This window comes from Cyprinodon variegatus, unplaced genomic scaffold (assembly GCF_000732505.1).
Source record: "Cyprinodon variegatus isolate N-32 unplaced genomic scaffold, C_variegatus-1.0 Scaffold680, whole genome shotgun sequence".
NCBI classification, from domain to species: Eukaryota; Metazoa; Chordata; class Actinopteri; order Cyprinodontiformes; family Cyprinodontidae; genus Cyprinodon; species Cyprinodon variegatus.
Window position 1 is genome coordinate 255,414 of NW_015151133.1, and position 24,400 is coordinate 279,813.

At 38.9% G+C, this 24,400-nt stretch overlaps 1 protein-coding gene across 2 annotated transcripts in view; it reads left to right on the forward strand.

Moving 5' to 3' along the window:
- Window positions 1-24,400, forward strand: part of fryl (FRY like transcription coactivator) — an 87,260-nt gene that overhangs the window by 58,447 nt on the left and 4,413 nt on the right. The window contains exons 47-59 of one of the 2 annotated variants that reach the window (XM_015394309.1): window positions 1,167-1,367; window positions 1,463-1,624; window positions 2,803-2,877; window positions 2,982-3,158; window positions 3,637-3,837; window positions 7,596-7,796; window positions 13,381-13,787; window positions 16,155-16,362; window positions 16,462-16,611; window positions 16,692-16,790; window positions 17,531-17,599; window positions 19,881-19,898; window positions 20,601-20,711. In XM_015394309.1, coding sequence (XP_015249795.1) covers window positions 1,167-1,367; window positions 1,463-1,624; window positions 2,803-2,877; window positions 2,982-3,158; window positions 3,637-3,837; window positions 7,596-7,796; window positions 13,381-13,787; window positions 16,155-16,362; window positions 16,462-16,611; window positions 16,692-16,790; window positions 17,531-17,599; window positions 19,881-19,898; window positions 20,601-20,711 — 2,079 coding nt within the window. The remainder of the gene's footprint in view (window positions 1-1,166; window positions 1,368-1,462; window positions 1,625-2,802; window positions 2,878-2,981; window positions 3,159-3,636; window positions 3,838-7,595; window positions 7,797-13,380; window positions 13,788-16,154; window positions 16,363-16,461; window positions 16,612-16,691; window positions 16,791-17,530; window positions 17,600-19,880; window positions 19,899-20,600; window positions 20,712-24,400) is intronic. The other variant, XM_015394308.1, reaches the window with a different exon arrangement.

Sequence of the window (24,400 nt, forward strand, 5' to 3'; positions counted from 1 at the left end):
CCTGACAGGGTACTATAAACCCTGAAGGGGTTTCTGACGGGGTCTTGGCTGCGTCCAGCAGTACGGGACAGTGCTGTTGGCCTTGGGGGGGCTGATGCTGTACAGCAACGATAGAAACAAAGAGCTCTGCGTGATGGAGGCTCCTCTGAGACTGTTCCAAGGCAATCTTCTGCATCTAGAGGGGAAGCACAGCCCTCTGCAGGTGAAATGAGGAGAGCAAAGTAGATCCTTTCCTGCCAAATGCTGAAACATCCCCAGCCGGTCCCCTCCGGCTTCCACACCTTCTCCATCATCGTCTGTCGCTGCTAAACCTGCTGATGGCGCCACTGCTGCTTCAACCACATCAGCCTCTTCAACCCAGGGGGCTACTACCCTCACAGCATCGTCATCATCGTCCTCTTCCTCCCCTGAGCCAGGAGAAGCGAGTGCTTCAGGAGCTGGAGGCAGTAGTAACAGCTCCTCAACATCTGCTGCTTACCTTATCAAGGCTGCACTTTAAAGAATTAAACTGTCTAGAGAGCTGTTCTAAATGAAATTTCTTTTTGTTTACACTTGTGTATAGAAAATAAATATGTCTAAGCCAATAGGGTAGTTGGTCTACTTCACCCACTGATAGCATTTCCACAAGTCAGCAAAACCTTTTGGTGTTTTAGTGTTTTGTATCAACCAATCGGAAGATCAGATTTCTGTTGATTTTGGTCACCAGCCGGTTTTTCCCTTGCATTTTTGACAGGACTGGAGTTTATCTTCCCCTGTTTCATTGTTTAAAAACTAGCCTGATCTATTTGATAGTTAGTGACAGATGCCTCATCTGTAAGCGAGAACATTTCTATGGAAGCTTTCAGTCCTCCCTGGGGCGCTGTATGCTACCATCTTAAGAAATGTGAGGCTTTTAGTCTTAAACAAATCCTGCAGCGGTTTCATATCGGTCTGTAATTGCAGAAGGCTTTGAATCATATGCAGTGTAGCAGGCCTCCACTTCAGCTTCTTTAAAGGGTTTCTGTGATATAGTTTTCTGATGGTATAGATCCAACAATGTAAATATGGTGTCATATATAATATCTCCTTTGCAGCAGAGGTTAGATAATGAAACATATGATTGTTTATGAATGGAAACGCTCAGAAATAATTGGACAGTTATTATATATCTTTTTTTTGCATTGCAGAGTCCACACTGGAAAGAAGCCCAAAACATCCTGAAGATGGTCGTGTCTCGATCAGCCAGTCTGGTTGTACCCGACGACGTGCAGCGTTCCTACAGTTCAGAGTCCTGCGGATCACCAGAAATCGCCTTCACACGCATTTTCAACAACTCTTCCAAAGAGCTGCCTGGGAAGACTCTAGACTTCCATTTTGACATCTCAGAGGTCAGTTTGCTTCCATGCTGATTAAGTAACACACCTCTACGCCTGCATATCTTCTCTGAGGCGTCTTTAGCTTAAACTGTTTTATGGTCCACTAGACGCCAATTATAGGACATAAATATGGCGATCAGCGTACTGCAGCAGGACGAAATGGGAAGGCACAGGTGATCGCCGTAACGAGGAGCACCTCCTCAACATCGTCTGGCTCCAACTCTAATGGTCTGGTCCAAGTTAGCTGGAAGAGGCCTCAACTGTCTCAGGTATCACCTTATTAAATACACATTAAGCTATTAGTGAGGCAGCCATCTACCAAGAAATTTGATTCTTTATTTTAATCCTTTATCAGAAATATCTTCACCATCTTAGTGGTAAATACTTTCTATTTGGAGAATCACTGGTTGGATTTTTCCGATTGATTTCTGTCATCCATTTTGCAAACCTGCTGAGAGCTTATTTGGCTGGTTTGGATTTTGTCAGGTCTAGGCACCTAAACATCATACATACATACATACAGGGAAAGAAAGAAGAGACAATTAATTAAGTTTTACTCGCGAGGAAAGTAGGAAGAGACTGCAGAGTTTACAAATCTCCAACCCACTCTGCGGTCCCAGCGTTCTCCTCGCTATTTATTGAAATCAGTGGTCCCTGATTACAACAGCTGAGACTACACTGGGGGGGAAACAAGATAAGGAACTCAGACTTGCAGTCTCAGTAAACATGTCCTTTAAATTTCAGGGTTCAGTCAAACTTTAAGCTGTTGAAGCTGTTCACCAAAGTTCAGCAGGTTGAGTGCTGCTCGTAAATCAACCACAACCTCCCCAAAAGCAAATCTACAAATCACAGTATACTTCAGAAAAGATGGCTATGAACACATGCACACAGCTTTATGCATTATAACACTACACAGATACATTAATATACAATTATTCTAACAGATTTCAAATTATACTAAGCAGCATTTAAGGTGTTGTTCTCACTTTTATTATTCTTTTATTATTTATATTATATTATGAGCAGAGGCATCGTTTCACCAGTTTATGAGACCAACATTAATGTAAAATAGGTTTTTATTTTCATTTTAGTCCAAAGACGAGATCAATAATGAGCACACATCTTGTATTTACTCTCAACTCAGTTGTAAGTTTCTCAGTTAAGTGTATTGGGTGAGAATCATCTATTGAGGTCTTGGTACGGTTGAGACCATCTGATCAGATAAAAGATTGTAGTTTTTTAATTCTTCAAAAGGAAAATCTGCTGATTTCTCTGTTTTTCTGTTTTATGCAAGAATTCAAATGATCCTAACAAGATATATATTTTTTATTTCTTTATTACTAACCCACTGTTACCACTGTTGGTATTGATTGGGTCATTAGTTCTAGATGTAAATATTGTAATTTGCTCAGTTTTTCTCATCTTTTTGTTTGTGTTCCTTCCTTAGAGAAGAACCAGAGAGAGGCTGATGAATGTCCTGTCTCTATGTGGTCCAGAATCTGGCATTCCCAAAAATCCATCCGTAAGACTTTCCTTCTACTCCAAGGCCTAAAGAGAAGCTCTCTGTTAGAGATATGTTTTTAACTTGATCATTAGAAGAAAAAACCTTTCTGTTTTTGCTTGCAGGTGGTTTTCTCTTCCAATGAGGATCTGGACTCGGTGGACCAGCAAACCAGTCTCATTCCGACGGTGGAGGAGGTGGTCAGAGAGGAGGATGTTCAGGGAGAGGACACGGGCAGCGAGCAGCAGTTTGGTGTCTTTAAAGACTTTGACTTCCTGGATGTGGAGTTGGAGGATGCAGAGGTGAGTTCCCACTCAAAGCATCTGAATAATATCTCGTCCCTCAGCTTGTTAGGATTTATTTAGCTGTAACACATGAAACGATATTGTTTCCTAACAGCCTTAAGTCTACTAACATTTACATTCTGTTTCCTCTCTTGCTACAAGGAGATGCAGGTATGTCTCTGGGCACAAAAGGTTAATTGATTTAGTTTTTTTCTCTCCCCGTGTTGATATCCAATTTATTGCCGTCGGACACTTTGATTTGAACATCCGCCCCTGTGTTTGTGGACACTTTGATAGCTTTAGAGCTTAGCATGATGTTTCATCCCAAAAGATGGAGAAAAACCACATCAAGCATGTGACCTATTTATGTCTTTTTTTTATTTAAGTTAATTTTGTATGTAAGACCTTTTTTATTTTTTTTCTTAAACGTTAAGTTGTGAAATATTTTTTCTGTTTTACATTCTGTCTCACTGCTGTTGGCTTGGATGTCCTGCAGGGGGAGAGCATGGACAACTTCAACTGGGGGGTGCGGCGCCGCTCCCTGGAGAGCATGGACAAAGGGGACACGCCGTCTTTACAGGAGTGCCAGTACACTGGCAGCACGCCAAGTCTCAACCTCACCAACCACGAGGACACGGATGAATCATCTGAGGAGGAGGTACTGAGCGCTAGCCAGATTCTCACCCGCTCCAGCCTTGTAAGTCTTACTCCAATCAGGGTCCACACACCCACTCAATCTACCGTGGTCCCCCCCTCACACGGCCCCGCTGGCATGGTGTGCGTGTGTGTGTGCGCATACTGAGCTGGACCTGCTGCCTGCTTCTTGGCTGGTGGTGGTAGTTGCCTCCTTCAAATCTCAGCCCAGTTCTTTCACCTCTGACTCAGAATTAAATTGTTTTTTTAGTTTAAAGTTAGTTTGAATATCCGTATAGAAGTAGATGTTTGGTAAGTACAGTGATTGATTCTTTTCATACAATCAATTTAAAAATAAAATTCTAGTATCTCTAAACCTGCATGGTCCTTTGCCGTTTTCTAACACACCTGCTGCTTCTTTCTAACTCTTCCTTTTGTTGTCTTGCAAGCTCAAATCTCCCTAAAAATAATATGAATGCTTCAGCTCATTCTGAAAGGATTTGCTCTCTCTCTCTCTTTCTCTCTCGCTCTTTCTATCTCTCTCTCTCTCTCCTCTTCTGCTGTTCTTGATAATGCATGGTGAGAGAATGAGCTTTTGCCTTTTTGAACATGTGACCCCCTAAAGAGACTCAGCAGTCCAGTTTTTACTCAAGAGCATGCAGCATTTGCAGGACCTTGCAGAAGTAATTACACCCTTTGAACTTTTTCACATTTTACTGCTGGGATGTATTTGATAGACCTTCACAAAGTAATGCAGGATTTAATTTTTTTTAGGGAATTTCCTTTTAAATAATTCAATTCAGTTCAGTTTATTTATATAGCACCAATTCACAACACGTCATCTCAAGGCACTTTACAGTTCACCAGATCATACAGTCAAATTGATTCAAATCGATTGCATCGACTCATTGACTCGAATGCAATCCCTCATATTAAGCATGCTTGTAGCGACAGTGGAGAGGAAAAACTCCCTTTTAACAGGAAGAAACCTCCAGCAGAACCAGGCTCAGTGTGAGCGGCCATCTGCTGAGGCCGACTGGGGTTCAAGGAGGCAGACTAAAAATATAATTAGAAATTGTATTTGATTTTGCCCCCAAAACTGACAGAATGGTGGGATTGTCATCATTTACTAATAACATAAACGCGTTAGAAGATCTTGTTATATAAATGTATATAAAACAAGAGTAAAGTCGATGACTTTGTGCTTTTAAGTTCTACTATTGAACTGAAATATCATGTTTGAAATGGGTAAGAAAAAGCATTTTTTTTTCTTCTTACAAGCGGTATTTATGTTAGATTTACTGCTAGTAAAAGACTTGAACCCATTTTGTTGTTAATTGGAAACATATTTGAAAACATCATGACTTTAATTCACTCATCCTGAAGTAACACACCAGGCAAGAACAGCTTAAATCCAAGAAATGATCAATTTAAAGGAAGAGAAGCAAACAAGTTTGTCTGGAGGAGCTACAGAAATCCACAGCTCAGTTGGAAGGATCTGTCAATGGGACAAATATTAGCTGTACTCTTCAAATGGATCTGAGGGAACATTGGTAAGAAGACAAACCCTAAGGTGTGGATCCGTGTAGGGAGCGAGGACAGTATAAAACCTTTTGGCCTAACTGGATTATTTTATGTGACAGAAAAAAAAAGGTTGCTCATCTCTGTGAACTGGCCGACCATCATAACTAAATATGGTAACGGCAGATAATGAGCAGGGCGGTGTAGAAAGATAAAAAAATAATTTAGATATTTATTTAAAATATAATATATAATTTTTGTTTCCATATTGCCCAGACCCACATCACAGCTGTAAATTTTACAGCCCCAGCTACAGCGAAAAGTCTAGATTTAAAACGTGTCGTTGTTGTTGGATGATCTCCTTCTAATCAGACTCAGCTTGATCAGTTTTATAAAAAAGAAAGGGACAAAAAGATGGCAGACAGTCTAGGACAGGGCTTTCCAATGTAGGGGGTTTGCAAAATGGTTTTCATAGTCATTGGCTATATCCGAACGTCCGCCCTAACCCCTTCATCCCTCAGTCGCTATATAGAGCGGGAACTATATAGTGAACTGACTCCCTCCCCACATAGTGACTGCACCATCTTTATTTGTCCCTGCTGTTGGCTGCTATTCAAGCTGCATTGTAGGATATTTCGCCTCCACTACTTTTTGATCCACTAGATGTTTGGACACTAATTTAAAATAACCTAACCCCTATATAGTGCCCTAGATATTAATTCAAAAAACTAGTTTAAAAAAAACAATCCACTGGACTTTGTTTCCTGCGATGGACTGGCGACCTGTCCAGGGTGTACCCCGCCTCTTGCCCATAGACAGCTGGAGATAGGCACCAGCACCCCTCACTAACCCCACTTGGGATTAAGAGTGTCAGAAAATAGTTGGATGGACTTTGTTTCCAAGTTTGAAGACGTTTCGCTTCCCATCCAGGAAGCTTTTTCGATTCAAAATGTCAGGAAGAGAGTTGAGTTCGAGGTAGCCCATCAAAGCCTTGTTTTTGTTTTGAAAACATGCAAATTGAAACAGACGAAGGGATCCACCCCTTTGGAAAGGGGATCTTTTGGCTTCTTTTGTTAGACTGCAATGCCCCATACCCATCTAAGTCTCTGAAAGGGGGGTCGTTAAGGCAGTTGTTGGCATGGCTGAATAGGCGAGGTCCTCCACTCTTCTGTAGGTTATTTGAAAGCTGGAACCTGAGTCCACCCTGTCTGTTTAAGATTGTTTTTTCTTTCTTAACATAGATGGCTTCCTTCACGCCCCTCTCTAACCACCTATTTTCTTTTTCGAAAATGTGGACATTCTGGTCCTCAAAAGAATTTCTTTGTCCATAAGGTGTAGAAGTACCGCAGTCTCTAGATAGGAAGCAAAACGTCTTTGAACTTGGAAACAAAGTCCAGTGGATTGTTTTTTAACTTCTTTTGGAATGACTATGACCTGATGACTGAGAATCTTCACCAGCACTGTGCCCTATAGTGATGTGCTCTACCAAGTCAGGAGACATAACCAAAGCACTATACACTACATTCAATCATTCACTTATTGAAGCACACACTGATCTGTCATATGATTTAAACTTCAATTATGCAATAATTTGAAATAAAATAGTTTGATAAAATCTCTCTCTAAGTAATTAAAAATATTGATTAAATGTCATTAACAATACATTTAGTCAAAAATTGATGTAATTATTTCTTTTATATGTATAAATTCATATAGCATGAAGTAATTTTATGTATTTTCAGATACATTTTTCAGGGTCCCCAGTCTGTTCCACCATTAGCAATTACGCTGTGTTTTTTGTGTTGGTCTGTCATTTAAACTTCCAGTAAAAACATTTTGCTTTTGTTTTTTCGAAATGTGAAGAAGTTTTAGGGTGATCCATGCTTCCATGAAGCATTGCACCTTTAATATAAAATAAAAACTGCTAATAGCATGGGTCAGAATGGTAGGAATATCCTGAAGCAGTTTAAGATGCAGGTTCAAAGGAATTCAAGACTAAAATGACTAAAACTTCTTTTGCTTGATTTGAAAACCATGTCTTATTTGTTTAATATATTGTAAAGGTTTAATACTAAAGTATATATTTCCCTGACATGCAGGTCCTTGAACATAAAGCATCCTCCAAAGCATTTTTCATTAATATCTGCTTATCTGATTAAATCTTGAACATTTGCTTAGATCCTGATCATATAAGTGTAAGTCAAATAATTTAGTTCAGCCCTATTTTTACATGCTGATTTGAATAATAATCTAAGTTTAGTTCCAGTGAGGTGATCCGGTTGTCTTGTCTCTGCCGTCCAGCTGAACAGCGACTCTGCTACCGATGACACTGCATCCAACCACGTGGATTCCCTGCAGCAGTCTCAGGAATCGTCCAGCAGCGCCATGACAGAAGAGGCCACTGTACTGCCCAACCTGCCCTCCCTCCCCTCTCTCCCCCGACTGGATAGCCCCAGTTTGGAGATGACCCACTCAGACAGCACCAGCAGCCAGCTGCCTGAGGTGCGATCAATCGGGGGAGGCAATAAACTGTGGTGCTCGGGTGCTTTTTAGCTCGCATTTCTTTTCCTTCTCAGCTTCTGTCTGCTTTGCTCTACTTCTTGTTTTGTTTGTTATTTTAGTGAGAAAAAAAAATACAATATTTAGGATTTTTTGGATGGGTTTAGTTCTGTTACTGTCTGCCAGCTGCTGGGTGAAGACATTTTTTAACCGCTTAATTCCCCTCTAAGGCCCCTTTTCTTGGTTGCTTTGCTGTGGGTGAGGGCGCTGAGGGCTGGCTCTTTAGCTTTTATGCTTTACTATGTGATTCGGGATGAGATCAAAGCAAACACTCACCTCAGGCCAGCTGTTACTGCTCATCCCCAATAACTCAGCCACTGACCCTTCCAACTAAATCCTGCATTTAAAAACTGGTGAAAACGCCATGAGAACGGTTCCCTTCAGCAGAAGCATGTGTGAGTATGAGTCCTTTTTAAGTGGTGTGTTGAATTTTAAAGGCGCACATAGTGGAAACTCAATCAGATGCGACTTAGCCAATTAAACTTCTTTCATTTGCTACTCTTTTTAACATGCCATATGCTGTCTTTATGCTATTAACTGCTACTATCACTAACAGCGGTGAGTCTGTTACAATGTTTTTGTTCTTATTTGCTCGGTCAGTTTGGAAGGTTAGCAGGAGGTTGTCTCTTTCATGCACTGAGGAAACTACAGTTTGAAGTTTTACTTTTTTAAAGCCACTTGCTAAAGTCACTAGACACTGCCACCTGCTGGCCAACCTGTGTAAGTTTTTAAATTAAATTTTTTTTAACAGGTTGGGACTCAAAACATTCAGGAACTTCAGTCCTTCTATTTTTAGTGTGAGATACTAATGGGAAGTGTTTCCTGATGACCTCAATGAGCAAAATGGACTGAAGATTTTCACTTTAAATTATAGCTCAGTAATTTGTGGTACTTATTCTATGGAAGGAAAACAGTCTCATTGGAATCTGACCTTTTTTTGTACACCAAATTTTTTTAGCACCGAATTTTAAACACTGATTTTTTTATTTTTTTTTTTACACATTGAATTCCTTACACTGAATATTTATCTGGTAAAAATTTGCCTGCAAAAAATTTTTCCTGCAGATCTGTTGACCTTTTGGTGAACTTAAGCCAAAGTAATCGACACTTGATGCAGTCAAGCAGCTTCTAGCCAATGAAATTAGCTAATTTGGTTACGTGACTCCAAAGTTGGGTATAGCTTTGTTTCGGCTGAATGAAGCTGAATGAGGAGTTTTTCTTGTTAAATAGATATGATTACAAAACATCAGGTAGCTACTAATAGACAGCCATTAGAGTTTTTCATCAAATCGGTCTGGGTGAAATAACTAAGCCGATCACAGCTAGTGCGGCACCTCTGACGGCCAGTGCTCTTGGCTTGATCCCGAAGAAGTGGCCAGCGGCAATTTATTATTTTTTTCTGACCAAATGAGCTCATTTCATTGGCTAGAAGCTGCTCGACTGCATCAAGTGTAGATTGCTTTGGTTTGAGTTCACCAAAAGGTCAAAACATTTGCAGGACATTTTTTTTTTTTTTGCCGTAGAATTTTTTTTGTAGCTTAAGTTTTTGCAGCTGAATTTCGACCAGATAAAAATTCAGTTTTTTCAATGTGTAAAAAATTCAGTGTTTAAAAAAAATCTGTAAGTAATTGAATGTGTGCAAAAATTCAGTGTTTAGAATATGGTGTGCAAAAAAAGGCCAAATTCCAATGAGACTGTTTTTCTTCCATGTTATTCTGGGTAAAGATAAATGACGTCACTGTACAGCTTCAGTCAGAACATCACAAACAAACCGTCCTTCACAGCAGCTTTAACAGTTTACCATCTCTTTATCCTCTAAAACATTTAATGCTGCATTTAGCCAAAAGTATCACCAAATCAATCACATGCATATGTTGTACCTAAATAACTGTAATAATTGCTAATCTTCACTAGAATCCAGGATGTTGCTTTATGCATATCTTCACTGTAATGGCATACTGGGGATTGTTGCAGCAGTAATGTAGCTCATTAGCCTTTAAAAAAAACTAATTGAAAAAGACAAGCTATAAAAAAGTAAATGAAAATGAAGAGAATAACATAAGATGGTGGAAAACCCCCATAAATCTGTGTGTCTGTTTTCAGTTCTGAAAGGCATTGAAACAGAACATGGCTTAGTTTGAATTCAAACTGTTAAAGACATCTTTCTACCTTCAGTGACTGTGTTTTACACTGGATGCAGCTCCTATGGAGCTTCTTTTGCCAATGATCTCAATATCAGTCCAAGGTCTACAGCCCCCACCCTCAGCTACCCCCCCGCAGCTCTTAGTATAATGAAGCTCAGATAAAACCCATCAATACTCTTGCTCATTCCTTCCTCCACGGCGGCCATGGGCACCGCTAAAAGCTTTCCATAATATAGATGCTGTCTCTGTGACGCACTGGCTGCCTGCCACGTCCAGTTACCTTAATGCAGTGGATTGTTTAAAAAAATAAATAAATAAGAAGTACAGCCAGAAAATTTGAAGCTCTTATCAAATCCTTCCTTCTGGTCTGAGACACACAGATCTTCAGTCGAGTCAGAATCGAGTCAAAACTTTAAACTACTGCGACTCCATGATTCGACTCCATGATTTTTAGAAAAGCCTTTGGTCTTTGAATTAGCCTGATTTGAACCTTTTCATTTGAGAAAATTATTCTACGTCAAACAGGAGGTTTCCTGTAAAAAAAAAAAAAAAAAGCAATCTTTCCGCCCCTCCATTTTCTTCTCCTTTTACTACAACACAGTGAATCTAGCATGAGGTTTACTCGTTTATCTTTGGACTTCAGGGGCTCTGCTTTAGCGCTGTCAAGGATACCTGAGAAAAGTTGGAAGAGTGAAAAACAAAAACTGCTCCTCTTCAAACAATGGGTTGGCCATTTTATATCCAGGCAGGAGCAACTGCCCCAGACTGATTCATATTTGCAAGCCTGGAGACGGTGATGCAATTGCTGCCAGCAGCTAAATCAACATTAAGTACAGGAGGCCATTAATGTTGAACCATTATGTTGGGGGAAGGATTCGGTGCAAAGCGCTTTGGGAAGAGAGCAGCAGTGATATCCTTCTGAAATCAGACCCTATATGTTTTTGTTTTCTTAGAAAAAAAACAACATTTTAATAAAGTTTAAATTTCCCTTCCTCATCATCATCACAAGCAGAACATTCTCCCACAGAGAAAAGGCTCCTAATCTTAATTATTTAGGTTTAATTATGTTACAAATATGTTTGCAATTCATCCAAGTTCAAATCAGATTTTGTTCTTTTTACACGTGAAAATTAAAGTTAGATTTGAATATTTCCTTCAAGTTTTTAATACATTTTCAAAATGCACACATCTAAATCAACAGAGAAAAAATATGTGATTTTCTTTTTTTTGCAAAGACCAGCTAAAAACTCATATAAAAGGGAAACATCTAACTTCCTCCCAATACAGAGATTGATACATAAAAATGAATCAAAGTTAATAAAGCAACAATAAAGCAAAGTGTTTTTGTTTTTTGCTAATTTAAGGAATGTCAGAAGGCTTTTCTGTAACGATGGAAAGACTCAGTGCTTTAAGCCTGAACCACAGATAAATTATTGCATCCAAGCTATCAGAGAGCAGCTCCACGTTCACGTCTTATTAAATCTAAATTAATGTTTTATTTAATTGCATATATCTCTTTCTGTTGGGTTATATCATGATCTGCTGTTACTCATATAATAATGTCTGATATAATATTGTGAACGCTGATATGTGGTGCTGTAATTATGCAACACTGAAAAACGTTGCAGTAGAAATTTGGATATTTTTACTCTCAGATCAGCCTGCTTAGAGGAATTTCTTTTTTTGGATTTGCTTATTTTTATTGGCTTCAGACTTCACACAAATTTAAAGTTCACTTCCTCTGGCTGTTGGATCTGGCAAAAAAAGAAACAGCTTTTTGAAAAGAATTTAGATGTTTGGTCTTTGGACTTGTTTACGATCCGGAATTCAACATGGACGACTCTTACTCGACTTCAGAGTTCCCCGTCTCACCTTGGGACTTTACTTAAAACTTTACTGGTAGAGACTAGAGACTTTCTTTGTACTTTGCACTAAAATGAGTCTGATGTTTGTTCTGAGTCATGTTTACAGTAAAGCTTGTTTTAAATTGCAGCCTCACTGGATGTGGGCTGTTTATTAATCAATGTCTCCAATTCGATGCATTATTTATGTGCATTGAAGCACATAAATCCAATTGTCTTAAAGATGAGCTCAGGGATCTGATCTATCTGTTGTTGTTCCACCAGGATGCACATGCTACATAGTTTCCATGATGGCTTTACAGATCTCTAAGAAGCCTTCGGATAACACTACAAAATGTTATTACTCTGCAAAATGCCTTAATTGGACAATTCATGCAGTAAAAAAAAAAAAAGAAAAAAAAAAAAGAAAGAAAATTACATTGGTAATGTGTTGTATTTAAACACCATGGAATGGGGAAGTAATGGACACCCATTCCTGTGAAATGAAAGCAGTTGAAGCTTTTCCTAGAACCCAATCTCTCTCAGCCACTTTCCCAAATTGGAAAGACGAGAGCAGATATGTTGATCTTCATCAATCAGGAAATGGCTACAATAAAATATTTACCTGCCTAAACTCGTCCATATCCAATAGTGGACAGCAGCTCTAATAATTTTAAGAGCAGATGATACTCTGATGAACTCTGGAAGACCACTGCTGTAAGGTTTCAGTAAAGATGCTAGCAGCAGAAGCACATATTTACCCATTTAATCTACGTCGGGCGTCTCCTGGTACTGTTCTATTTAAAGAGCAGTGGAGCCATCAAGTCCCCATAAAGACTCCACATCCCAACAGGGATGCTGGAAACAGCCTCTTCTGTCCTACCATCATAATATGAGGTTTGCTGAGTCGTGTAATTTGGCCACATTAGAATAGATTTGCTCTGTGGTTTGGCATCATGCACACAGTGAAATTGTGTAAAAGTAAATGATTTCCTCTGATTAGCTCAAACTCACAGTGACACTGTGAGCTTGTTCCTCTTCAGCGGCTCCTGGAAACCTCATGAGAACAGCAGATATTAAACTAGACATTGGGCCTCATTTAAGGACCTTTCTTACACACAATTTTGCTCTTAAATTGTATGAGTGATGTAGGAGAAAATGTTGCATGGGCCATTTTCTCTCATTTCTAATTTCCCTTTCAGGCATGAACATATTTTCTGATGCTCCCGAGTGACAGGGGTCTTGCTCATTCATTTAGTCAGCTGTTATCCAAGTCTAGTTTTGACTACATTTGCTTTTCTTGGAAGCAATTGTCCATTTTATTTAGCTACGTTATTATATATCATTTAATTAAATGCCATTAAAAATTTAGTTTTTTTTCGCTGATAACAGAAATCTCGGTATCCCGAGGACACTGCTTTAACGTGTAAGAATCAACCTGGTAGTATAGAAAAAAACTTAGAAGTGAAAGTTTGTAAGGAACCTTCCAACCAATGTCACGCCAATCGTAGCTGAGTGCCTCCATCTTGTTTTGCGTTGCAGGACGCTGTTAGCATGACAGCAGCCGATGAGCTGAGTAGCAGCGTGAGCGAGGACACCGGGTTTTGCAGCGTCCCCCCTCTGCCATCTGATGCGCCCGAGCTGTGTGACCTCCCTGACCCGCAGGACCCCCACTACTCTCAGGACACCCAGGGGAACCTGGACCCTCACCAGGAGCTGGATCCAGCCCCCCCTCCTCCGCCGGCCATTGACACACCGCCGGGGTCCTTCTGTGAGGAGGATTCGCAGACCGTACTGCCTCTGTGCATCCCCACGCCGCTCGATCCTAAGGCTGATCCAGATCCAGACAGCACCTGTGGCTCGCTGTGGGAAGAGGATGTGACGAAGGCCCTAAAGGAGCTGGATGAGCGCTGTGAGGAAGAGGAGGCAGACTTTTCTGGCATGTCTAGGTAGGTGATATTATTTGAGATTTGAGTTTGGATTGATTCTATTCTAACTTTGGATATTTCCCGGTGTTTGATTGAATCAAGACATAATTAGAGTAGAACAGAATTCTTCTTTATTTTGGTGGCAATTTTCAGATGTTTTCAGACACAAAGTGAACTTTTACAGCAGATGAACAGTAAAGCTACAAACTCAGATCAATGAAGTTTAAACTGAAAATGTACAAAACTTTCATGACTAATTATAGGTAGAATATAAAAATTATGATTTAAGAGATAGTGATTTATGCATTTGAGCGTTAGAGATTGTCCAGCAGGATGTTCTGTTTTTCGTTTAAGTCTTGCTTTGGGGTGGGGGGAGGATCCCAGGACAGCGTTGTCCTTCCTGATGAGCTCATCTACCTTCCTTTAAAACCTGATCCAAGAATAAAACAAAACGAAAAATTACTTTTTTTTGGTTTGAAGTCCTTATTTGGCCTTTTAACAAAATATGTAAAAAGGAAAAACAGAAATACATTTTTGATATTAATAATCTATTACTATGCGATAAGTCAAGATTATTTTTTGTGTAGCCTTCTGCCCTCTGTTATCAGGTATATCTGATTGTGTACAATAGGATTTTGAGCAAAGTTTTTACCATTAAATTATGCAAAAGGTGTCAGACGCAAAACATTTCAGAAACCGTATGTATCAAATACGATACATTTGGCATTACAGGGTTAAGCAGCTGCTCCGACAAACTCCACCATCAAAGATGGCCGATGCCCTATTCCAACTTTTTGGAGTTCAGATCCACAATGATTTACAAATCCAGTCAGATTTATTATTGAACAAAAAATAAACCATTTTATATTAAAACATTTTTTTTCTGTCTTTCTATTTTGTATATATTTTTGTATATTTCCAAAAAGCTTCTTTAGCTTCGGAATTCCAGATGCTCCAGGACAGGCAGCGGTTGTGAGATCAAAGACATAAAGCAAAGCCAGATTTCTGCATTACCTTCAGCCTTCCTGTTATCTGGTGCTGCCTGAATGAACTGCAGACGCGTCTTAACAACTTATCGAAATTGCGGTCTCGTCTTAGAAGAACCTTCCAGCCCTGACTTTTAACAAACCACTGTTTATAAACACAGCTAATCTTAAATCATGTTTTTTAAATTTTTTTCCTGAATCACATCCACACTGAAGAGTGTTAGCGATCAGGTTTTATAAAGTTTCTGGGATCAGGAAAAACCTAACATGCCAAATGAAATTAAAAAAAACAACAATAAAAAACAATCACTGGTATGAATTTAACTATTCTGACAGAGCCCAAATGCGACATTAAATCCGAGTTTTTATCCATTTTCAGACATTTTTATCCATCATTTTTTATCCATTTTTAGTGTGCAACACAACAAACTGCAGACTATTAATAGTAAAGACGTTTCAGGGCTACTGAGGAAAATTTCGATTTCTCCTGTAGGTTAAAGGCTTCACATTTTACAACAGTGAACATCTTTTTTGGCAGCCATTCCAGAGAATATGAAGGCAGGCTGGCTTCAGGCCATTTTACTTCTGAAGGTGGGCCAATTGTGACTGAAGGGCATCCTCCAAAGAGATGGAAACCATTCTGAAGCAAATTACTCGCTAACATAGCGTCTTTACTAACACATTATGTAACTGCAGCTCTATTACTCAGCTGAGGAAGGCCTGTGGAGGTAAACGTGAGCATGCAAGTAGCGTGGAGTCAGCGATTAAAAGCTGCCCAGGACAATCCAGTCATATGTGCGATGTGGATTTATGAGTTGGAGGCAGCGAGATAAAACCAACTGTAGCTACATTTCACTAGATCGTGCAGCCGGGAGCCGGGTTGGCATGCAGAAGTGTGTGTCAGTGTGTGTAGATTTTTAGCACTCTGCAGTCCTGTGTGGGATGAGAGTGCGGTGCGCTTGTGCCGTTAGCAGTTGCTGCACAGTCAGGCTGCAGACGAGGGGAGAGAGTTGAGGGGGTTGGAGAATCGTTGGTTGGGGGGTGAGGATGAGGACAGAGACCGTGTCCGTTGCAGCGATCAGCAGCGCAGGCTTCAGATATCTATATTCTGTCTGCTTCTTCAGGCTGTTTGGTCCATCAGGCCTGTAAGTATCTACATGTGAGTGTGTGGTGGTGGTGGGGGGGGGGCGTTTGCCTGATGCTAGAATGCTAATATCTGCTGTTATTATGTAAACTCTGCCTTGGATTAGAGCGTACAGTGAAATGCGACATGAGGAAAAACAGCATTGAGGTTGTTTACTTGCAGGGAAAACCAGCGCGTGTGTGTGTTTACATTTGCCCTTCAGTGAAGGAGCGTGCAGCATGTCGGAGCGCAGCTCATTGGCTCCTCTGTGTGTTTCAGTCAAGATGAAGGTGACGCAGATGGCTTCTCAGAGATCCAGGCCTCTCCGCCCCCTTCGCCCTTCCTCTCAGCCATCCTGGCAGCGTTCCAGCCCGTTGCCTACGACAATGAGGAAGACGCCTGGCGTTGCCATGTCAACCAGATGTTGTCAGACACGGACGGGTCCTCTGCTGTTTACACTTTCCATGTGTTCTCCCGACTTTTTGAGGTAATACACCTCAAATTTTGTATTTTTTTTGTGAATGTGCATCTAAAAAAAAAAAAGAAAACAGACTTATTGTTTTTTCTTCTAATCCTTATATAATAGAACATCCAGAGGAAGTTTGGTTCTATCACACATTCATCCGTCCGCTTTTTGGGGGAAAGGCTCCAGCGAATGGGCAATCAGTTCCTCAGCTCGCTTGAGGTCATGACGTCTCATTCACAGTGCCCCACTGTTCTCCTGGATGCTGAAACTGTGAGTCTGATTGTTTGAGAAAAACCATCATCTTTCTAAGTGTATGTTTTTAATCTGCTGTGTTTTTGTTGCTGTATTAGCTGGTCTCTTGTGGACTTTTGGAGACCTTGAAGTTCAGTGTGCTGGAGCTGCAGGAGCATCTGGACACCTACAATGCCAAGAGAGAAGCAGCAGAGCTCGTACGTTCCTGCACCATTCAGCGCATTTCTAATCTGCTGTATATGCTTCCTTATTCTCTTTGAAGACTGCCTCAGAGCTGCAGTTTCTGCTGCTGTCAGGGTGTGTGTTAGAGGGAGGGAGAGAAACAATTAAACTGCATCATAATCTCAGCCTTAGAGGGATGAGCTTCCAAAGCACATCAATATTTTTCCATATCTCTGAGATCACAGCAGCCAGGACAATTCAAAACAAAAAAAATAGCTGATCCAGCAAAAGATAAGTCCAGCCTCTCATATGAGGACAAATCAGAACTGGGTATGAGGAGTTTCTGCTACCGTTTCTGTCTGCATCATCCTGCTCTGAGGGATAAAAATAACTCTGAGCTCTCCTAAATCAGTTACAGAGGGCCAGACAGGAAAAGCTGTGAGGGGTGGGAGCAACAAAGAAGGGGGAGGGGAAACGGAGAAATGAGATTGCAGAGGTTCTGGGATGCAAAGCACTAATTGAATAAGACAGCAATGTTCCCTAGAGGGCTAGATACCGTCCCGTTCTCAGGAACAGGCCTTGTCTAATTTGCTAAGTACAACCTTCTTATTAAATCCTTTGCTTTAACCAACCTTTACAGTACTCACATTAAAATAAAGGCATATTTAAAGCAGGGGGAAAAACTTGGAGCTCCTTTTTTTTTCTTTTGTTACAGGCTTTTTTCCTCTTTTTTCTAACAGTTTTCTCTCATGTTTGTGTCCTCTTAACCATTTAGTGGCTGGAAAACTGCAAGAAAACATTTGGGGACAAAGACAGCAGCCAGCGACCGAACACTCATGCACAGGTAGGACCTAATGCTCTCTTGTTTGGGGTCCAAAGATTTTTAACAGCTCCATAGGCTAAAGTTTTCACACTTCCTAAACAGCTGCAGCTTTTTAAATGTTAAAGCCACAAAAATGTATTTAATTTGTTTTTTTATTTTAGACCGAGGGAAAGTTAAGCAAACTTTGCAGTGCCATTTTTTTGTTAATACTTTGGTCAGATTTAAACCAGTCCATTGCTAATTTTGGTGGGGTTTTTTTCCTGTTTCATTCTAGAATGCAAAAACTTTGTTTCAGGCTTGTTTTTTTTTTCAGCATGGACGTCCCAACAGAAAACCTGTCAGAAGCTGTAAAAGACCTAATATCCCCACAGCATGACACTGCCACCATTCTGTTTCCATATGGGGATCTATATCCATGGCCATTTGCTCCAAGAACATTATATGCAGACCATTATGTTAAATCGAGGTCTCATCTGACTGGACCATTCCCAACATGTTTTGTGGGAAACTCCTTAAACGCCCGATCTGTTGGGTGTAGAAAAACATGTCTCAAGTCATACGTTTCTCTTTCCTAATCTGTGAATTTCTGCAGCTCCTCCACAGTAACTTAGACCTCTTTGCTGCCTCTGATTAAAGCGCTTTTTCTCTGTTTTGGGGGACGTCCATGCACATATTGGAAGGTTTTCAGTTTTTTGCAGCTGGTTCAATTAACCAAAGAATACTCTGAGATAGAGAAGGGTTGGATATATTTCAGCTTCAAATTGCTCCCCGTTTTCTCTGACAAAATAAAAAAATGTATTATCTACTTGGTTGTGTTGGCGTATTAAACATTAGTTTAGTTTAAGTTTATTCAGAGACACAAAACACGACACATTTTGTTTACATAAACAATACTGTGGCTGAACAGTTTAGCCTGAAACAAAAGCTCATGAATGTTGCCTTCATAAAACCAAATTAGCTACACTTTATTTAACAACAATAAACTATTTAGTTATAATACAAGAAAATATACTGTTTTTTTTTGCACAGCTTTTTTGAAACTAAGAAAGTTTGTAGATGACTTTAAATCTGATTTAGTCGTCTTCCACATTTTAACTCCAGTAAAAGAAATCTTTTTTTTTTTTGGATTTCCTCTTTGACTTCTTGTAATGTAATTTTTTATTTATCTCTAATATTATATTTGTTTTTTCTAATAGAAAAGATTAATTGCTTTATTCTGTGATATACGACATCTTTAACTTGTTATAAGGCAAGTTACCATCGTCAATTACTTGCATACCCCTTAAAAATGGAGTCCCCCCCTCCCTCAGTGAGGTCTAGAAGCACAATATCTATATCCAGCCATTCAGCAAAGATACTGCTACATGGCTTTACATCTTAGATGAGCCCTTGAATGATATATTACCTACTGTCAATTAAGTTGTAAAAAAAAAAAAAAGTTATCAAGGCAAGAAAAAAAGGTGAAAAGCTTATTGAAAAGTTATAAAGTTAATAAGACTAGTTAACAATTATATTTAGGTTTATAAACTAAAAAAGAAGTGCCAGTATCAGCATTATTGCCTCTTAGGTTGTCCTGTACCAAACAAAAATGTGTTTGTTTGTTTTTTTGTTTTTTTTAATGAATTTATTATAGAAGCACTTTTATTATTTTTCTTAATATATTCGGGCAAGTTGGCGTTTCTTGTTATTACATTGACATTAACGTTTGCCATCAAAATATCCATATTTTTATGTTACAAAGGTAATAAGGTAATAGTAAAACTATTGGCTTGAAATATAGATTTTCAAAGTATTTCACTGAGTGCCCTATAAAGGGTTAAATATCATTATATTTAGATGTTTGTGGTTTTATTGTGACTAAATGTAAAAATGTTTGCAAGGCTATGTGTCCATCCTGGGCCCCTGCAGAGCTGTATGGACCCCTACTCACACTTCATCCTAACTGATTTTCAGTTTAAAATAAATCGAAAGCAGCACATCTAGTGGGCTTTTTCTAGTCCTTCCTCTCTGTCTTTAGCTCCCACTGTAATATACCTGTTCTCTTACTCTCTGCTGGGACGTGGCTTTCATAGATCAAGTGTTGGTTTCTGTTAAAGTCAGCTCACCTGTTTCCAGCCTCGGCTGAACTGTGTGCAGTGAAGGTGGCGAAGCGCTGCTCGCCCACCTTCAGGTCAACATATCTCAGCTGTCATGTTTAAAGCTCACTAATTCTTGGTCTTTCTCTCCTTCTGTTTTGTTTGTTGTTGTGTTTATATGTATGTGTGTGTTTGTGTGCGTGTGACCTGCTCACCTTCTTGCTTAGCAAATGGAGAATCTAGCAGTAAGTGGTTCTCATATTCTAGACTTCAATAACGATGCCAGCCGGACAAAACACTGACCATCTCACCTCTGCTCATACCTCGCCACCTTTCTACCTCTGTCTTTGTTTCTGCTTTGATTTGTCATGTAACCCGATTCTATCCTCTCCATTTTCCACCCAACCAGAACACACGGCTATTCTGCTTTTTAATATTTGTTATCCATGGACAGGCAGATCAGTCTTGCATTTTTTTTTTGCCCTACATTGATTTTTGTATGCAAACAGCAGATGTCTTGCCTCTATTGTTGTGTAGGTGATTGTAGGTTAATTGTCCTAAAAAAAAAAGAGCTTAAATCAGCAAGTTTGTTTTTGTTTCATTTCAATTTTGCATGTTTTTTTTTTTTGTTTTCCATCGCTGTTTCTGTTCAAACCCTGCTCTCTGTCATCCATGCTTTTCAGGTTGAGATTGTAGTTAAATCATCCATCTTGTCGGCCATTTTCTGTCTGAACCACAACATGTGGTGACAAACATCAGTGATCATAGTAGCTTCCTCACTCTCTACCTCCGTAGCCCAAACTGAATGATACTTTTTGCTCTACCCCATGTTAACATTTTAAGTTTCTCCCACACCTCTAACCCAGGTTTCTGCTCATTTATTAATGTGACAATCAGAGTAATCAGTGCAGATGGTCCTGAAGATTCTTCCGGGTTTGTCTCTGCAGGAGCTGGAATTGTGTCGCAGACTCTACAAGTTGCATTTCCAGCTGCTTCTGCTGTTCCAGGCCTACTGTAAGCTAATCAGCAGGGTGGACACCATGAAAAGAGAGGCAGAGGTAAGGATTCAATGGTGAATTATTTAATTGTGAATTATTAATAAAAATTATAGATTTGTTTCAACTAAACCCAATCACCCAGAAGAGAAACTTAGAAGATAAGAATGAGTGATTAATGCATAGTTTTTTTCTTAGTACAATGCATTTCCAATGGGCCAAAAATATCAAAATAACACCAGATGTCAACAGTTTAACCCTGTAATGCCAAATGTATCATATTTGAAAATCCTATTGTGCACAATCAGATATACCTGATAACAGAGGGCAGAAGACTTATCGCATAGTAATAAATTATTAATATCAAAAATGTATTCCTGTTTTTTCTTTTTACATATTTTGTTAAAAAGCCAAATAAGGACTTCAAACCAAAAAAAATTAATTTTCTGTTTTGTTTTATTCTTGGATCAGGCTTTAAAGGGTTAATTCAGTTTCAATTCAGTTCATTTACATAAAGCAAATTCACAACACGTCATCTGAAGGCACTTTACAGAGACAATTTAACCCGATAATACAGTCAGGAACACCAGCTGATTGCATCGAATCATTGACTCGAAGGCAGTCCGTCACACCAAGTATGCTTGTAGCGAAATCAGAGAGAAAAAAACTCCCTTGTAACAGTAAAAAAACCTCCAGCAGAACCAGCTCGGTGTGAGTGGCCATCTACTGAGGCCGACTAAATCTAGAAGACCAAAGCAGACATAGAAAAAGAGGAGGAGCTACAAAAGGCAACTGTCAACCAGCTCCACAGTCAAGGAAATAGACAGCCAGGCAGACGAGCTCCGAGCCAGCTCCCATGTCAGAGGATGAAGAGAGCACTTCCAGTTAGTCACAGTCAGAGAAACAGGACTACAGTGAAACACAGGCCAAGCTCCAACATCTATAAACAAAGGTGTTGATTGCAGCAACACAGCTGGTATTTCTCTCCAGGATGGAGTCACCGCCAAACAGGAACAGACCAGATGAAGCTACTATGAGAAAAAGCAGAGAGAGTTTAAGTTAAAGGTAGAGATTGAACTATCAAATGCTGAAGAATTGGAGAAAAGAGATATGATGAAGCTGGGTCCCTATGTCCTCCAGCATTCTAAGCCTATAGCAGCATGCCCCATGTATAGCCGTGTCCCATTCTTTCACTAAAACTACCTTAAATTCTTTGAAGGTTAGTTTTTCAAGCACTCTGTTCTTTAGTACTTTAAAGAGGTTTTCAATAGCATAAAGCTCTGGTTAGTATTTGGTTGTTCCAGCAGTTTCTCTGAAACTAGTTTGAAGTTTTCTTTCTTGTGTGTTTGGGTTTTTTGTCTTTCTTGGAAACCCAAACTTGTTTAATCTTTGGGTTCATAGTTAAATCTTTTGCAGCAAAAATTGAACAAACTTTACTTTGTTTCTTTTTGTTCAGCAGTGTAGTCTTACAGGTTTACTATAAGTATATACCATTGACGTGCATTAATCAGAAATTGCTTTAAATAGAAAAAAAAAGTACAGGGTTTTTCCAGATCTTTCTGAAGCTCCACAGGAATTTTTTGTTTTAAACCTTGTCAGAAATATAGTAAGGAGTACTTGGCTGTGGCTGGTTTATGTTGAAACTGTGTTTCCACTTCTAGACTACTGCTCTAACAGGGAAAATCAGAACATAAACTTCAGAAACATAGTAATAACCTTTGTTTTTAGGAATAGGAAGCTATTGGCTTTTGCCAAATCAATGTAATCAAGAATCAGAAAGCTTAACTATAATAAGAAATAAATTAAAAGCATGTAGTAATTTGATTAATGTTAGTATTTAGCTTTATCTTGGTTATTAGCAAATATTTAACAGAGCTAACTCGATAAGCTTCAAGTTAACATAAAGCATTAAATATACTTTCTCTTGTTTGTTTCCTTTTTATGTCACACATCAGCGATACAGCAAGGGCCTTACAAATGGATGTTTTCTTAGCATGTTAACCATTAACTGTCTAGGTGCTGCACTATTCACCTCACTTTGATGTCACCCAAAGTACCACTGCAATAAGTTATTTAGTAATCTTTCTGTAGGCCGAGATTAAAATTAAACCAGCTGATACTTGGAGGTTATACACTAATTTGTTGGCTTTCAACACCTATTTGCTCTTCTTTTTCTTAATCATTTCCTGTACCATTCCACCTCATTACACAGGTCTTCACTTGGGGACTAATTTATTTCTAATTAGTTGTATGTCTTTTTTGTTGATGATGCATCTGGTGATTGTATCTTCAGTTAAAATGTTAGAAATGTGTTAACTAAAAATAAGAACGAAGATTTCATATTTTACTCATCAGCTTTATATGATATGATTTCATGTTTACATTTAAAAGATGTTAAACAGATCAACTGAATGTGCTCAACACGTTTCCTTTGGATGTAACGACATCATACTGTTTTTAAGGCAAACTGATAACCAAAACTAAGCTTGGTTTTATTGTGCATAGATAGATGGGAGAAAAAAAAAACATGGAAAACATAAATAAAATGTTAGTTTATTTTGAATGGAATAATCATAGAGATAAATATGGAAAAACTATGGAACAGCAAAAATAGGTCAGGTTGATATGTGAAGTTTAGTGCTGACTAACAGTGGATCTGTACGTGCCAGGCTGTCTAGCAGCCACTGGATAAAAGTGGATGGAGCACTTTAATCATCTCATTAGAGATTATTAAATTAGCTAGCAGCTGCAAGAGAAGATGAACATAGGCGTCACTCTGGAGTTTATACCTCAGATTTTTAAAGTGATTTTTTTTTAAGACTTTAAATGTCTAAAGTTGATATTTCTTTTTTAATAATACAGAATAGAGTCAAAATTGACATTAAGACAACCTATTAAGACATCAGATCGGTTGGCAGGCTTTAGAGAAGGGGCTTCTCTTTTCTAGGATTCTATAGAAAGTCTACTGAAAAAAAAAGTATAAGGATATAAAGTCTTTCTTAAATAAAAAAAAAACTAATTAAAGGTTTTAAATTTTGCTTTTCGTAGGAAGCCGAGAAAACTGTTTGAAGCTAACGAAAATACATATAAGAATATTTGACTAATTCAGGTTTTTGGCTTTAACCTTTTTTGTTTCTACAGTTGTATTTTTTTATGTTTTACTATGAAGTCATTAAAGGTCTTGTCTCTTAATGTAAAAAGTTAATGGATACAAAAAAAATATGCTTAGCGATCAAAAGGTAGATAAATGCATCCACCTGAATCCATCGTTTATATTGCAGTGTTTTCTTTATTTTAATGCAAAAACATTTAAGATAAATTGATTATTTTAGATCAGCCATAGTCAGCCAGATAAACTTTCACAGGTTTCGGTTAATGTTAGAGGAATGGTAACATTTTACAATAAGGTACACAATATTTGATTAACTTCTAGAGAATGCATGATTAGTTACTAGAGAACTAACCAGGAACTAATCAGTAGTACTTTACTTTATGTTGCATAAAAACATTAGATAATGGTCAGGTACTGACTGGGTAATTATTAGGCCCTTTGGAACTACTTGATATGATGCTTGAGTCAACAGAGTCCATTAAATAATAGCTAGACAGCAGTCTGGTACTCAGTAAAGATGTTTTCTGTAAGCTGGGACTTCATGGGTTAAGGATTTATCCAGAGCTAAACTCTAAGAACTTCTACACCACATTTTGCGGTAACGAACCACTAGTTCCCTTAAGTACGCGATAACTACCCT